This window comes from Scyliorhinus torazame, chromosome 16 (genome assembly GCF_047496885.1).
Source record: "Scyliorhinus torazame isolate Kashiwa2021f chromosome 16, sScyTor2.1, whole genome shotgun sequence".
NCBI classification, from domain to species: Eukaryota; Metazoa; Chordata; class Chondrichthyes; order Carcharhiniformes; family Scyliorhinidae; genus Scyliorhinus; species Scyliorhinus torazame.
The window spans coordinates 55,950,740-55,964,557 of NC_092722.1; the positions used below are offsets into that span (position 1 = coordinate 55,950,740).

The 13,818-nt window shown below is 43.9% G+C and overlaps 1 protein-coding gene across 3 annotated transcripts in view; it reads left to right on the top strand.

The window, feature by feature from the left end:
* The first annotated feature begins 460 nt into the window (after positions 1-460).
* Positions 461-13,818, top strand: part of LOC140392821 (uncharacterized) — a 36,875-nt gene continuing 23,517 nt past the window's right edge. The window contains exons 1-3 of one of the 3 annotated variants that reach the window (XM_072478487.1): positions 461-594; positions 924-986; positions 11,065-11,175. In XM_072478487.1, the coding sequence (XP_072334588.1) occupies positions 972-986; positions 11,065-11,175 (126 nt within the window). In that variant the 5' untranslated portion in view covers positions 461-594; positions 924-971. Of the gene's footprint in view, positions 595-849; positions 987-9,514; positions 9,576-11,064; positions 11,176-13,818 lie in introns of those variants that run through there. The other 2 variants (XM_072478488.1, XM_072478486.1) reach the window with 2 other exon arrangements.

Here is a 13,818-nt window from a genome sequence, read left to right on the forward strand (position 1 = left end):
TAAGGCTAAAAGGAATGGGAATGGGACAACCAAAGGAGTAAAAGATCTTTGTCGAGGAGGTGTGAATGGCAGAATGATGAACAGTTGCCATCCGAACATAAAACAAGGGAGAGAAACAAATGGGGGAGGGGGGCAAATCCAGCAAACAAAAGTGAACCAAACAGGGGCAGAGGTAACAATCTAAAACTGTTGAATTCAATGTTGAGTCTGGAACACTGAAGTACCCAGTCGAAAGTGCTATTTTTCGAGCTCTGGTCTTGATTGTGTTTACCTCCATTAATTAGCGACGAGCATAATCCAGGCATACCCACAATAATACCTTTTGGCCCTACATTGTATCTGGGGCTGCTCCTATAACCTGGAATCACGCCCACAGCACTTTAAAGACATATTCCTGTCAGTCATTTTGTACGCGAGTGGGATTTAACAAGAATTCTTCGAGGGAAACAGCCTCCTTACATTAACGAAGCAGTTGCGAACTTTGGAAAACGTGGTGGTGCAAAGCAGCATTTACCGCTGTCAATGCACGAGAGAAGAGTTGTAAATAACGTCGAGAAGTACTCTCAGCATCTGAGCTGCGGAACATTTTAGAAGGTACGCTAATGATTGCAACTTTTTAAAAAAAACTCCGTGTTGCTTTCACGCACGCTCTGATTAACTATCGCCTGCTGTAAGTCCCCCTCAGTGTATTTTTTGCAACAGGGCTCTTTGACATTTTCTGCTGGCTTTGCCCTGCACAAAGATGGCGGGGGTCCATTTAATGTTGATGTGATGGACGTGGCGCCTGACCAGTGGGAACACGAAGCTGGCCTCCATTCGCTAATCAGGTGTCAGCCTGCGGGGCAGTGGGCGGGCGGTTGGGTTGTGACTGGGAGGCTGAGTTGTGCTGAAAGTTCCACTGTTTGTTACAATCCCCTTTGTAGCGAGTGAGCGATCGCAACACGGAACCTTGGTCAAGATTTTCATTGAAGATGAAGACGAAGCAGGTAGGAGCTCCCTGGGGTGCGGGTTACAGGTGTTTTTTTCTTGTGCTCACTCCAGCTACGGAATGGTATATAAAGCAACCCCCCCCCCCCCCCCCCTGCTGCACACTGCTCGCCTTCACAAAGTTCAAGCTCCCCCAACAGCTGCCCCCTTTCCAAGCGTTGAGCCTTTACGACGCAATTTAACATTACATTGCTACCCCCCCCCCTTTGCAAGAGCCTCCTTTAACCCAAACCGGCGTTCAAGTATTTTAGCAGAAGGTCTTTTTTAAAAAATGTCGTCGGCAGGTCCCAAAAGAGGAGTCAGGAAGTCAGTTGAATGCAGGTAGTGCCCTGCCCACCAGTTGGCCCTTCCTGTAATGAAGCAGGTTGGCACGGGCACTTGGACTGGCACTCTCGAGTCAGGGTGGCACAGGCGCACCTGGGAGGGAGGGTGTTTGAGGTGATGATGAGGATGCTGCTCGAGTGCTGTTTGCAAGGTTAAATTACAATCTGAATGTGGCTGTTGTCACAAGAAGTGGTGCCAGGAAATTGTCCAGTTTGCTTACCAGAGATTCAATCTGTGCTGTGTCGAGGAAGAATTATTTAAAGGTGCATACTCGTGGTTTGAGGCAAGTGACAGAAAATGTGAAAGAGTGTGCCTGATTTAAACCAATAAAAGGCCTTTTCACATGCCTGTAGAATATATTTTGTTTGCATTTCAAATTTTGAACATTATAAAGTGGAATAACAAGGTGCAGCACTGTTCGATGTTGATCTCCCCCAGTTGGAAAACTAAAGTTGCAAACAACAATGGTGCTGAAGGTTTGCCGTGGTCCTCAGAGGCCCAGTCACTTTTTTTTCCACTTATATTTGGCATCAAGAAAGTGGTTTGTAAACATTCCAGCAGGCCTATGTCAGTCGGGTGGCACATATGGAAAAGCTCCGTGTGTAGATTATGTCATTATAAAGGTGCTTTGAGTAAACAGTAAAAACACTGGCAGGAAAGTGCTAGGCTTTCAGCAGTGAGGGGCGAGTGAGACATAAACATATTAAGATCTCAAAGGTTGTCTAGTCATTTTGTTTCAAAAATATATTTTCATTTTACCCACGCCCTTCTCCACAGTTTTTCTCCCACTCTCTAATGATGCTCTGGAAGTTTTCAGTACTTTGTCCAAATAGGCATTCTATCAAGTTTGGGTTTAGATACTCGGGAAAAAATTCCAACTTCAATGGCAGGAAGAAGAAGGAGTGGGGGCAGTAACAGAGGTGCCATCTAAACTGGAAAGGAAATTGAGCAAAGTGCATAACAACAACTTGCATTTCCAGTCAGTTTACCAGTCACACCCATTAACACTCCTGCTGTCTTTGCACCTCTGCCCTGAATTAGTCCATGACAGGGAGGCCCATGGATGGCCTACCTGCCCCGCCACCAGTTACGGTTCGTATATGGGAAATTAATGCCCGTATAAGGGTTTAATCATGCCATCATTGGTATTAACCTAGGAGCAGGATGGGGCTCACCATGTGGGGAGCATAATAAGCAAATCCACACAGGGTTGCTTGCGGGCTTTTGGGAGCTGAAGGGCGGGGGTGAATGTGAGGGATCCTTTTTTCAAAGGTACTCAGCCCTTGATCGAAGGACCCGACATCGGGAAGGGGGTGGCCTGCTGAGTGCCATCCCCTATGTCCTTGCTGCAGACACCCCTTCCCAATCGCATGACCCACTACTGCCACCACTCACCTGTGGCCTGGGATTCAACACTGATAGTAGGTGGCTACTTGGGTGGCTATCATACCAGCAGCAGCCATGCCTCCTCAGTGGTGCTGCCATTCAGTACAGCTGCTGGCCTCTGGCTGGCTGCCCAAGACAGGTGAAAGTCTGATCCTGGGTCCTTGATCCCAGGAAAGGCCCGCCACTGTGCTGTTAAGTGCCTGAGTGGCACTTAATTCAGTGGACCCTTCCTAAAAGAGGTAACACTGGCCTCTCTCCGGCTTTCCAACCAGTGGGCGAGACCCCCATTTTTTCATTAAATACCGCTCTGTGATTGAGTACCAGACCAGGTGGCTCAATGACAAATCGTGTCTGGGAGCATCTATAAAGGATAATGGATACAGAGTATTTTTTCCATTTTCCCCCAACAATATTACATTTAATCAAAGAATCATAGAATTCTTATAGTGCAGAAGGAGGTCACCCGGCCTATCGAGTCTGCACTGACCCTCCGAAAGAACACCCTACCTAGGCCCAATCCCCCACTCTATCCCTGTAACCCCAGCCAACCTTTGGACACTTAAGGGCAATTTAGCTTGGCCAATCCACCTAACCTGAACATCTTTGGACTGTGGGGGTGAACCGACACAGACTCAGGGAAATGTGCAAACTCCACACAGACAATACCCTGAGGTCGGACATGAATACAGTCCCTCAGCGTTGTGATGTAGCAGTGCTAACCACTGTGCCACCATGCTGATATTTAATGTCAAGAAATAATTCAATATTTCTACTGTGTAGTTTGCTGAATATTCGCAATTTGACATTTAGGATCAGTAATCTCTTGCTTCTGTGGCTAATCCCAGCCCAACAGCATCCTGTGGACAGTGAGAACCTGGATCTTCATGGAGAGGAAAGCACTATTTTTTAAAAAACTGTCTGAATAGGTTTTAAACCTTATTTTTAACATACTAGATTGAGGAAGGCAGCCTCCATAGGGTATTGCACTTGGTGTTTAACCGTGGAATTATTCTTGTGACACACAAAGACCATCTGTCCAATTCCATGCTACTGAGATTTAACTGATCAAAGACAAAGTGATAATGGGGACAGAAAGGGAGTTAATATTTTGAGTTGAATGTGATTCTGAAGAAGAGGCATATTCAACTCAAAATGTTAACTCTTGTTTCTCTGTCCACAGATGTTGCCAGACCTGCTGAGTATTTCTAGCACATTGTCTTTTTTTTTTCAGATTTCCAGTATCTGCAGTATTTTTTTGTTAACCTTATGATGTAAGGACCCTTCCTATCGATTCCCTTATTTCCTATTTCTTTTACTTTATCATCATTTTGGTCCATGAATCTTTAATGGAGACATATCTTTAAGTCGAGCAGAGGAAGTGAGGAACTCAAAAGTTTCAAAATAGTACACAGTGTTATGAAATTTTAGCTTTTGAGCAGAAGAACCCAGACGTTGTGGCGCCCGAGAGATCGGAGGGATTTGGTTCGATTGGTTGGCTTGTGGCCAATGGATGGGTCGGGGACAATATTCTGCCTGGCAACAGAGAGCGATTGGGTCCTGCCACGTGGGGGTTTTGAGAGGACTCAGCAGAGAAAACTTCTGGATGTTGAGAGGAGAGGCTTTGTGTGTCTCTCTCTCCTCTCTCTTGTGCGTGTCTCTCTCTCTCTCTCTCAGTGAAAACCGTTACAGACTGACAGCAAAGATATTCAACTGGTGGCCTAGACAGAACAAAGATCTAAGTGGAAGATACCCATCTGAACAAAGAGCCAAGAACATTACAGCACAGGAACAGGTCCTTGGCCCATCAAGCCTGCGCACATCCAGATTCCTTATTTAGACCTACTACATTTGCCCAAACGATCTGTATCCCTCCATTCTCCACCCACTCATGTGTCTCAAGATACATCTTAACCGTCGCTATCGTGCCTTCCTCCACCATTGCCACTGGCAACGCATTCCAGTCATCCATCACCCTCTACGTGAAAATCTTTCCCCGTACATCTCCTCTAAACTTTCCCCCTCTCACCTTGAACCCTTGCCCCCTTGTAATTGAGCCTTCCACCCTGGGGAAAAAAGTATTTTATCCTTTTACTTTTAGTATTTTTACAACCCTCTTCCCAACTGTGTTTGTCTGTCCTGTGTGTGTTGGAGTGGGGTGAGTTAAAGAGGGGAAGGGGGTTAGAAATTAGATAATAATTAACCAGATTTATTTGCTGCCTATTTAATTATAGTTATTGTTATTAACAAAAATTAATTGTTTAAATTTACAAACCCGGTGACTGTTAGTTATTGGGCGACCAAAGACTTTGGCTACTTTTAAAATTAAGAGTTCATTTCAACTATGTTGCGACTCTGGGTCAAGTGGGGCTGCACAAGTCATAACAATGGGAATGGGGCAAAACAGGTGACTTCAGCTCCTGTGGTTTTTCACTCCCAATCACTGTTCATTGACATCTGCAGGAGGTGTACGAGTGTGACAGTTGGGTGGGGATGGAACCAACTCAGCTGCGTTACTCTCTCCAGTTAAATAGGGTATTAGCACCCACTGTCAGGGTCAAGATTAATGTGAATATCATGAGAAGTTTCAGAGAACACCTAGTAGCTGTCCACCTTAGCCCAACAAGTAGACAATATCTCTGATAGGAATCTCCTATGAATACCATAAGACCATGAAATGTAGGAGCAGAATTAGGACTTTTGGCCCATCGAGTCTGCTCCGCCATTCAATCATGGCTGTTATATTTCTCATACCCATTCTCCTGCCTTCTCCCCATAACCTGGGATCCCCTTATTAATCAATAATACAATACTATACCAACCTGTCATTCTTCAGTTAGTCCAAGATCAGAATTTTATTGTATGAGGAACTGCAGGCCCACACCTGTTGGTCTTCTCAATTCTCTACCCTTCTTCATGCGTTGCAGATTCCTCTTTAGTTACTCACTGGAGCCTCCCATTTTCAATTTCAAATTCTCTAACATTGTCATTCCCTTTCTACCTCTTGGCCTACAACGCTCAAATCTTCCTTCAGTCATTTCCTTCAGCAATTTCTCTTGCCTTAGAATATGACCAGTCTAACCTTGTTGTCTTCTCTTGATGATCTCACAACCTTTCCTCCTCCACCGTCCTCAGAACATCTCCATTGTCCCTGTCTTCTCTCCAACTGACCCGCTCCAGAACCACATTTCACCACTCTTCTCAAAGACCACGTTTCGACTCCAACAAGACACTCCAAATCACAGTCTTTTCATATCTTTTCTTAAGGCCTCTCTTCATTCCTACACTGAGCAGTTCTTCTGTTTGGAAAATGCATCCTTTGCCCTTGTTACTCTACGTTTAATTTCTTTATGATATTAACTAGCTTTTGACAAGTTGCCTCCCAGATATGTGGATTGTGATGCATGTTCTGGCTTAGTGACCATTCATCTTGACCTCTGTGTTACGATACCCTGGGCAAGTGCGTGCTTAAATTCCAGCCCCACAGATCCAGGAGTCCCAACTCCAATAATTATTTTCCTGGGATCTTTAACCCTTGACTGCTCCAATGAGTTCCCACCACCAGATTTCCAAGTAAAACATTAAAAAACTTTATTTATAACAACAAAAAAGATGAAAATATAATGGTAAGAATGGAACAATCTGGTCTGCTAATCTAACTACTCCCCAAACCCCATCCCACCCTCCACCCAGACACACACAAGACAAACATATATGGTAGAGGAAGGAGTGAAAATAATAGGGAGTAAAAGGTGCGAGATGGTTCTTTGCTGCTGTGATAGCGGTCTTTGTAGCCAACAATCTTCGAATGGTGGTCTTCCACTAGACCCTGCAGACTGTAGAATGCTCTCTGGTAAGTCACTTTCACTTCTAACAATCAGAGTCTTCACACTGAGAATTCCCCCTCTGAGGTCGACTCAGTCCTGACAGGCCTCCACCAGACTGACTTTCAATCTCACTGAGACAATTTTAGTATTCTCTACCTGAGAATTTAAATGAAGGTTGTCCCTCTGCTCCAGACCTCGACCACCTCCCTGCCATTTTTGCAGATCAAGATTCACTTCCAGGGGAACTCCCAAAGGTTAAACAGGTTGCAGAGAGGAAGGTCAATTTCAGCTCCTTAGCCTTCAATCCTAGAATGAAACCTTTACAGGCCTGACAGAGAGAGAATGCCTAAACTAGCTCTTGGCTGTTCTTGAAATCTGAACAGGATTGAGGTAAAATGGAGCTCTTCTCCTGACCCACCTTTCTTCCAGAAGGCTCCATCAATTGCAAGCAAGAACAGGTGATGTCCCATACATTCAGACACCCTGATCGACTGCCCGCCATCACCGGCTGTGCCACAGAACATCAAGGGGAGATCTGGGCCAGTACATTAGACCAGGAATATTTTCAGTTTGACCAAAGTGTGGAGGTTTTAAAGCAAATCTGTAATGTTGCAGGGGCAGGGATTGAAAGGGAAATAGTAATAATAATAATCGCTTAGTGTCACAAGTAGGCTTTAATGAAGTTACTGTGAAAAGCCCCCAGTCGCCACATTCCGGGAGGCCGGTACGGGAATTGAACCCGCGCTGCTGGCCTTGTTCTGCATTACAAGCCAGCTGTTTAGCCCACTGTGCTAAACATGAGGGGGCAGCATGGTGGCGCAGTGGTTAGTACTGCTGCCTCACGGTGCCGCGGTCTCAGGTTCGATCCCGGCCCTGGGTCACTGGCCATGTGGAGTTTGCACATTCTCCATGCTAAATTGCCCCTTAATTGAAAAAAATTAATTGGGTACTCTAAATTTTACAAAGGGAAGCACGAAACAGACAAGGATTTAGCCAGTTCCTTACATCTGTCTTCCCACCATTACTTTTCCAATTTTCACAACTTTTGTCTTTTTTACCTGATGTTCATTCTGTTAGCTTTCACCATTTAATTCAATCTATCCATTTGTAACTCTAGATCTTCTGCTGTTCTAGCCACCAGGGCTGATCACCTGCAAATCTCTTTATCTTCATCAATTGACCGCCTGATTTGACACCTTTCTATAGTCTTATCTAGTGTTTCATTTATCATGGCTTCCACAATGGTGAGACGGCAGTCTTGTTTGACCCATGCCTGATTACACCAGGTTGCCTGCAGGGCTGGTGCAAGAGCAGTAGGTGCCCTCGGCAAAAATGCCCACCCCCAAAATTAACATTCATAGATTAATATCATGCATGAGTATGAATAAATATTCTGCATTTATAATATCATGCATGAGTATGAATAAAAATTCTGCATTTATAATTAGATTTATTTTGCATGAAAGGTGAGAATATTCTGATACCGATTATACATTCTTATTGTTCTACATTTTCCATCAGATACGTACGAGGAACAATGCACATTATTTTATTTATTTTTTAATTTAGAGTACCCAATTCATTTTTTCCAATTAAAGAGCAATTTAGCGTGGCCAATCCATCTACCCTGCACATCTTTGGGTTGTGAGGGCGAAACCCACGCAAACACGGGGCGAATGTGGAAACTCCACACGGACAGTGCCCCAGAGATGGGATCGAACCTGAGACCTCGGCTCCGTGAGGCAGCAGGGCTAACCCACTGCACCACCGTGCTGCCCAACAATGCACATTATAATGTGCCATATGGCAACATGATGTAATACCATGTGTTCCTGCAACAATTGCTCAATGGTTTTATGCACCATTTACACAGTCAGTAATCGTGGCGATAGAGTGGGCTGGATTAGTGTTTGATATTATTTACTGACTTGCATTGTTATAATCGTGATGTAGAAATTTGTAAAACTCCTGCATAAACAGAATAAGGAATACAACGTGAAATTTAGGGAAAGACTGAAATGTAAATGTATGGAAATCTATGTGTGTGTTAGTATATGTGGATGCATATCAGGAGGTCTAAACCAGTGGTGGACAACCTGTGACCCGGGGGCCATATGCAGCCTGCAAGACATTTTGTTGACCGTTGCCCACGTGCTGGGTTGCCACAACCTGCTGATTTCCGCCCGTGTCGTTTCTTTCCTACCGGTATGACTAAGTGGTGCGCCCATAAAGCAAGGGCAAGTGAGGCGCGTGCAGATTGCTAACAACATTGACTGTGAGAGCCGTGCACTCCCTCTTCGTCCAAAGCATAAATATTTATTTTGCTTTTACCATTTGAATTATTATAATATATAAATAATTAAACAAGTTCTATGACTCGTTGTGAAATATTCAGCATATATTATCCTTATTCAGAGGGTCTAACACCTTATTCATGGGGTCATGGTTAGTGAACATGACTGATTACAATCTTGCGGCCCATCACTGGCCGAGGTTGCCCATCATTGATCCAGACCTTTAATTCCCACTGCTGAAGCCTGTTTGTTACTTATGTAGTATCATGTGAATAATTCATTGAGTATTTTTGCACCCCGCCCCCAAATTGCAGCATTCTGGGCAACAACCTAGTTTGCCTGTGGCTGCCTTGGCCCTGGCAGTCTGTCCCATGTACAGAGCTGTAATCATTCTTTGATCTTTCCAGTCAACTCTGATAGCCTGCAGAATTTGCAACAACTTTTTCCAGTTCGCCCAGCCAAAAACCTTTTTCATGCATCTCAAAACAGGTGCACGCTTCTTGCTGGCATTTTATGCTTTTTTTCACTTAAGGCTCTCGTCACTGCTATAACTGGAATACCAGCAAAAAGTGCATATTTATTACGTTTTGCAACTTTAAAAATGTATTGCAACTTCAAAACTGAATGTTTTTTTTAACTCTAGCTTTGTGAGAATTTTAAAAGTGAAAGATGTTGCAGATTATTTTGCTTCCTCATTAGACGCACACGATTTGTAAAAAAGCTTGAGGCATACAGAAAATATTAAAAGATTCTACGAAAGGTATTGACGCTTTATAAAACATAACATCTGTTACCTGAATGATTGTGAAAGTTGCAAGTCCCTTATGGAGTCTCACTTCGGTTCGGAGCCGTACAGGATTGAGTGACGATGCCAAGTAATGTGTTAAAACAATAATTTTATTGAATAATAATTTGAATAGTAATAGTGATATGACAATTTTAATTGATAATATGACAAAAGAAGTGTAAAGAAAGAAAGATAACTTCAGTCAAAGGAGAAAGCATTTATTAAAAGAAAGGAAGAAAGACTACTCTATTTACTTACTATAACACTACATTACAGATATATGTACTATGTTACAATCATTCACCCCAAATTGGTCTGTTCACGACAGCCCCCCAAAATGGATGACCCCAAATTAGTCTGTTCCACGACAGGATGCTAATTTGGTAAAAATCCTCCTTTGCCATACATCAACAAGTCTCTGAATAACCTTGCAATGATTGGGCCTACAGGCAGACACTCCATTCCTGGTCCTTCCCCCTGTAGTCCCCAATTGGTTGATCTGGCTGTAGCAGTGAATCCTGGAAACTGTGTCCCTTGAGGCCAAATTTCTGGCTGCATTCCAGCCTTTTTAGATCTTGTTCAGACATTCTGGTAAACATCCAGCCTTCTCAATTCTCCACACAGGCACTGCAGACTTTCGGAGACTTTGCCATATTCAAGTTGTTTACCTATCCTTTGATCTGCCATCAATCAGGTTGTATGTCCATCAATCAAACTTCATCTCCTGATGCCACACCATAGGTGACCAACCCATGTGAGGTTATTCATTGGCCTGGTTGTAACCCAACGGTCATCGAATACAGGAAGAAAAATACTTCTGAATTTAAGAAATACAGCTTTGTTTCAGTAGTCTAGCTTTAGAAAGGGGGAAAAGAAAGTGCTTTAGATCAACATCAGGTGATTTAAAATCTAAAGCAAAGCAGAAATAAAATGCAATATTACAAATTTGGAAAATGTTGTGGTTACAGGCCTTCGAAGCAATTCTCCTGAGTTGAATAATAGAATGGTGCGTGTACTCATGACTCTGTTAAGGAGGCTTGTATAGGCTCTTCTCCTATTTCTTATAGCCCTATGAAGACTTAATCAGAAAATGTAGCCAAAACGGTCTGAAGTGTTGAGAATAAAATCAGACTTTGTAAAATATTTGTGCTATCTAACTGTATAATGTTATATCCAAGAAAATAGACTACTGTAAAATTTTAATATTTCAATAATTAAAATCCTACTTCAGTTTATAATGCACCAACCAAGAATCTTGTAAAGGGTACATTTGATCTTTTCACGTGATGCACTATATTATACAATGCACCCATCGTTATTATTTCGGGGGGAAAGGTCTGTGCTTCTCAAATCTTGTATTAATATACATTGACTTTCTGAATGTGTTTTTAAATGTGTATATACACACACACACGTGTGCATTGATCCAATTATGATAAATTTACCGAACATCTTGTTTAAGGTTGGTGTCCGTCGTTCAGCACGCCTTAAGAATAGGGAGCTCTGTTCCGCAGCATCAAACACCCCCAAGCAGGATGTCAAGGATGACAGCTCAATGCAGAAAACAATTGTGGTAAGGAAAACGACAACGGTGTCCCACTTAACCTTTCCTCTGGCATAAATGTATTTCCACAAACTAATTGCTTTGTTTTTGAAAATTATTATCACAACAGCAACTTTTATATTTGTGCAGCATCTTTAATGTAGTAAAGAGATCTCATGGCATTTTTCAAGTGCATTATTGGGCAAAATTTAGCACCAAATCTTTTTAAAGAGATATGAGAATATGCAGGCAAAACCTTGGTCAGGGAGGTCTTTAAGGAGCACCTCAAGGCAGGGTTTTTAGAGAGGATATTTCAGTTTGGACGTATGCAGTTGAGGCACAGCAATGATGGAGCGAAGGAAATCAAAAATGTGCAAGAAGACAAGTTGAAGGATTGCAGATATCTCGTTGAGTGGTAGCACTTGAGGAGATTATAGAGATAGGGAGGGGAAAGGCAATTGAGGAATTTGAACACGGATGAAAGTTTTAAAATTGAGGCATTACTTGACTGGGAGCCAGTGTAGGTCAACAAATACAGGCATGATGGGTGGAAAATACTTGGTGGTGGGGGTGGGGTGGGATTTTCCACAGGGGCTACCATTGGCCGGTGGCGGGATCTTCTGATACCACCACTGTCAACGGGGTATACCGTGCCATACATCGGTAGGGCCAGAAGATTCCGCCCGCGAGAATGGCCAGATAACTCCGACCTTGGTGAGAGTCAGGATAGATGCAATTCAGTTTTGGATGAGTTCCATTTTAGGCAGAGCTGAATAGGGGAGTATTGGGATAGTTGAATCTGGGGATTACACAGACATGGATGAGAGTTTTAGCAGGTAAGCGGAGATGGGCGTTCTTCCAAAGGTGGTGTGGGCAGTCTTGATGATGGGAAGGATGTAGGATTGTGGCCCAAGCTCAGGGTTGATTGGGACGGTGATGTTGCAAACACACCAGCTCAGCCTTACATAATTGCCAGAGGGCAGGATAGAGTTGTCGACTAAGGAGCAGAGTTTTTGCTGCAGAACTGTATGAAGAACGGCTTCAGCGACCTTGATAATTAATTGGATGCAATTTCTGTTCATGCATTACTGGATTTTGGACAAGCAGCATGAGGCAGAGCTCGGTGTCATGAACACCGATGTAGCAAATAATATTGTGCTTTTGGATAATGTCGCCAAGGGGCAGGGTATAAATGGGAGGGGGACAAGGCTATAACCTCAATAGTCTGCAGCAGGAAAGGAAGCCATTGCAGAAGACTCCCTAGCTATGACTAGATTATTGGGGTGGTAGCAGGCAAGGGCAATCTCACACAATTGGACAACAATAGAGGATGAGGGCTGTTTCAGTGCACTGGCAAGGGCAGAAACCTGATTGTCAGATCTTGGTGCCAATGAGTACTGTGACTGAAAATTGTTCTTGTTACTCCCTGTGTGTCACTGCCCCGGGTTGGGGACTTATCTAATGAAGAAAGGTTGGACCTATACCTATTGTAACTTAGAAGAATGAGAGGTGATCTTATTCAATCATATAAGACCCTGAGGGGACTTGTTCAGGTAGATCCCGGGAGAACATTACCACTTGTGAGGAATCTCGAACCAGGAGATGCAGTTTAAAAATAAGGGACGGGATTCTCCAGTAATGGGGCTATGTTCCCACGCCGGCGTGAAAAGCGGCGCCAACCACTCCGGCATCAACAGTCCCCGATAATGGGGAATGCTCCCCTTCCTAGGGGGCTAGGTTGGAGCGAGAGCGGTCCCTGCAGCTCCAGCCGGCGCGGAACGGCTGCACTACAACTGCCGTATTTCTGCGGATGCGCGGGGGTTCCCATGGGCAATGTGGCGGAGCCCTACAGGGGCCCGGTGCGGAGTTAAATAGGCCCCCACGGAACCAGCCCGCCCGCCAATCGGTAGGTGCCGCCGCCTCCCCATTTTTCTAAGTCCCATGTTCTGATGCCCATTGAATCACAGTGATCCGAATGAATTCTAAATGAATCTCGCTCCATTTGAGGTAGTGTTCCAGTTATAACATTTTTGGGGGATTGGCAGGACATGGATTTGGGAGCTATCAACATGCTCAAGGATTTTGAGATTTGGTGGCAGTTTGCAAGGACTGGGTAGTTTTTCTAACAAAGGGTGATAATAGCAGATTTGCGATAGAGTACCTGAGGAGAGGGGACTGTTAACATGGAGTCTGGGCAGGGATGTGAGTGGTCAGCAGCTTTTTGGTATTAGGAATAAGGGAGCAGGAAGTGAGTATCATGGACAAGGTGAGTCCAGAGAGCGCACAGGGAGAAATAGGAAAAAAACTAGAGAAAGATGTGGGGGGTTCGGGTCAGTCAGACAGGAAAGTAAAGTTGAGACCATCACCAGATCAGCCGTGATCTTATTGAATGGTGGAGCAGACTCGAAGGGCTGATTGGCCTACCCCTGTTGCTAAGTCCTATGTTCCTATGGAAATCACTGCCCAGTGGCAACTAAAAGAATAACCTTGGTCTATTCGCTTTTCCAATCATTCTACTGTAGTATTCAGTGATTTGCTCTTTCTATCTTCACAGTTAGATATGGTTATGCCAGATCTGTTACCCCTGCATACCATTGATGTGAAATAAAATTAGTCAATTTTAAATAGCTCAGTATGTTAGTTATATATTTGTGCCTGTGAGTCAGAAGATTG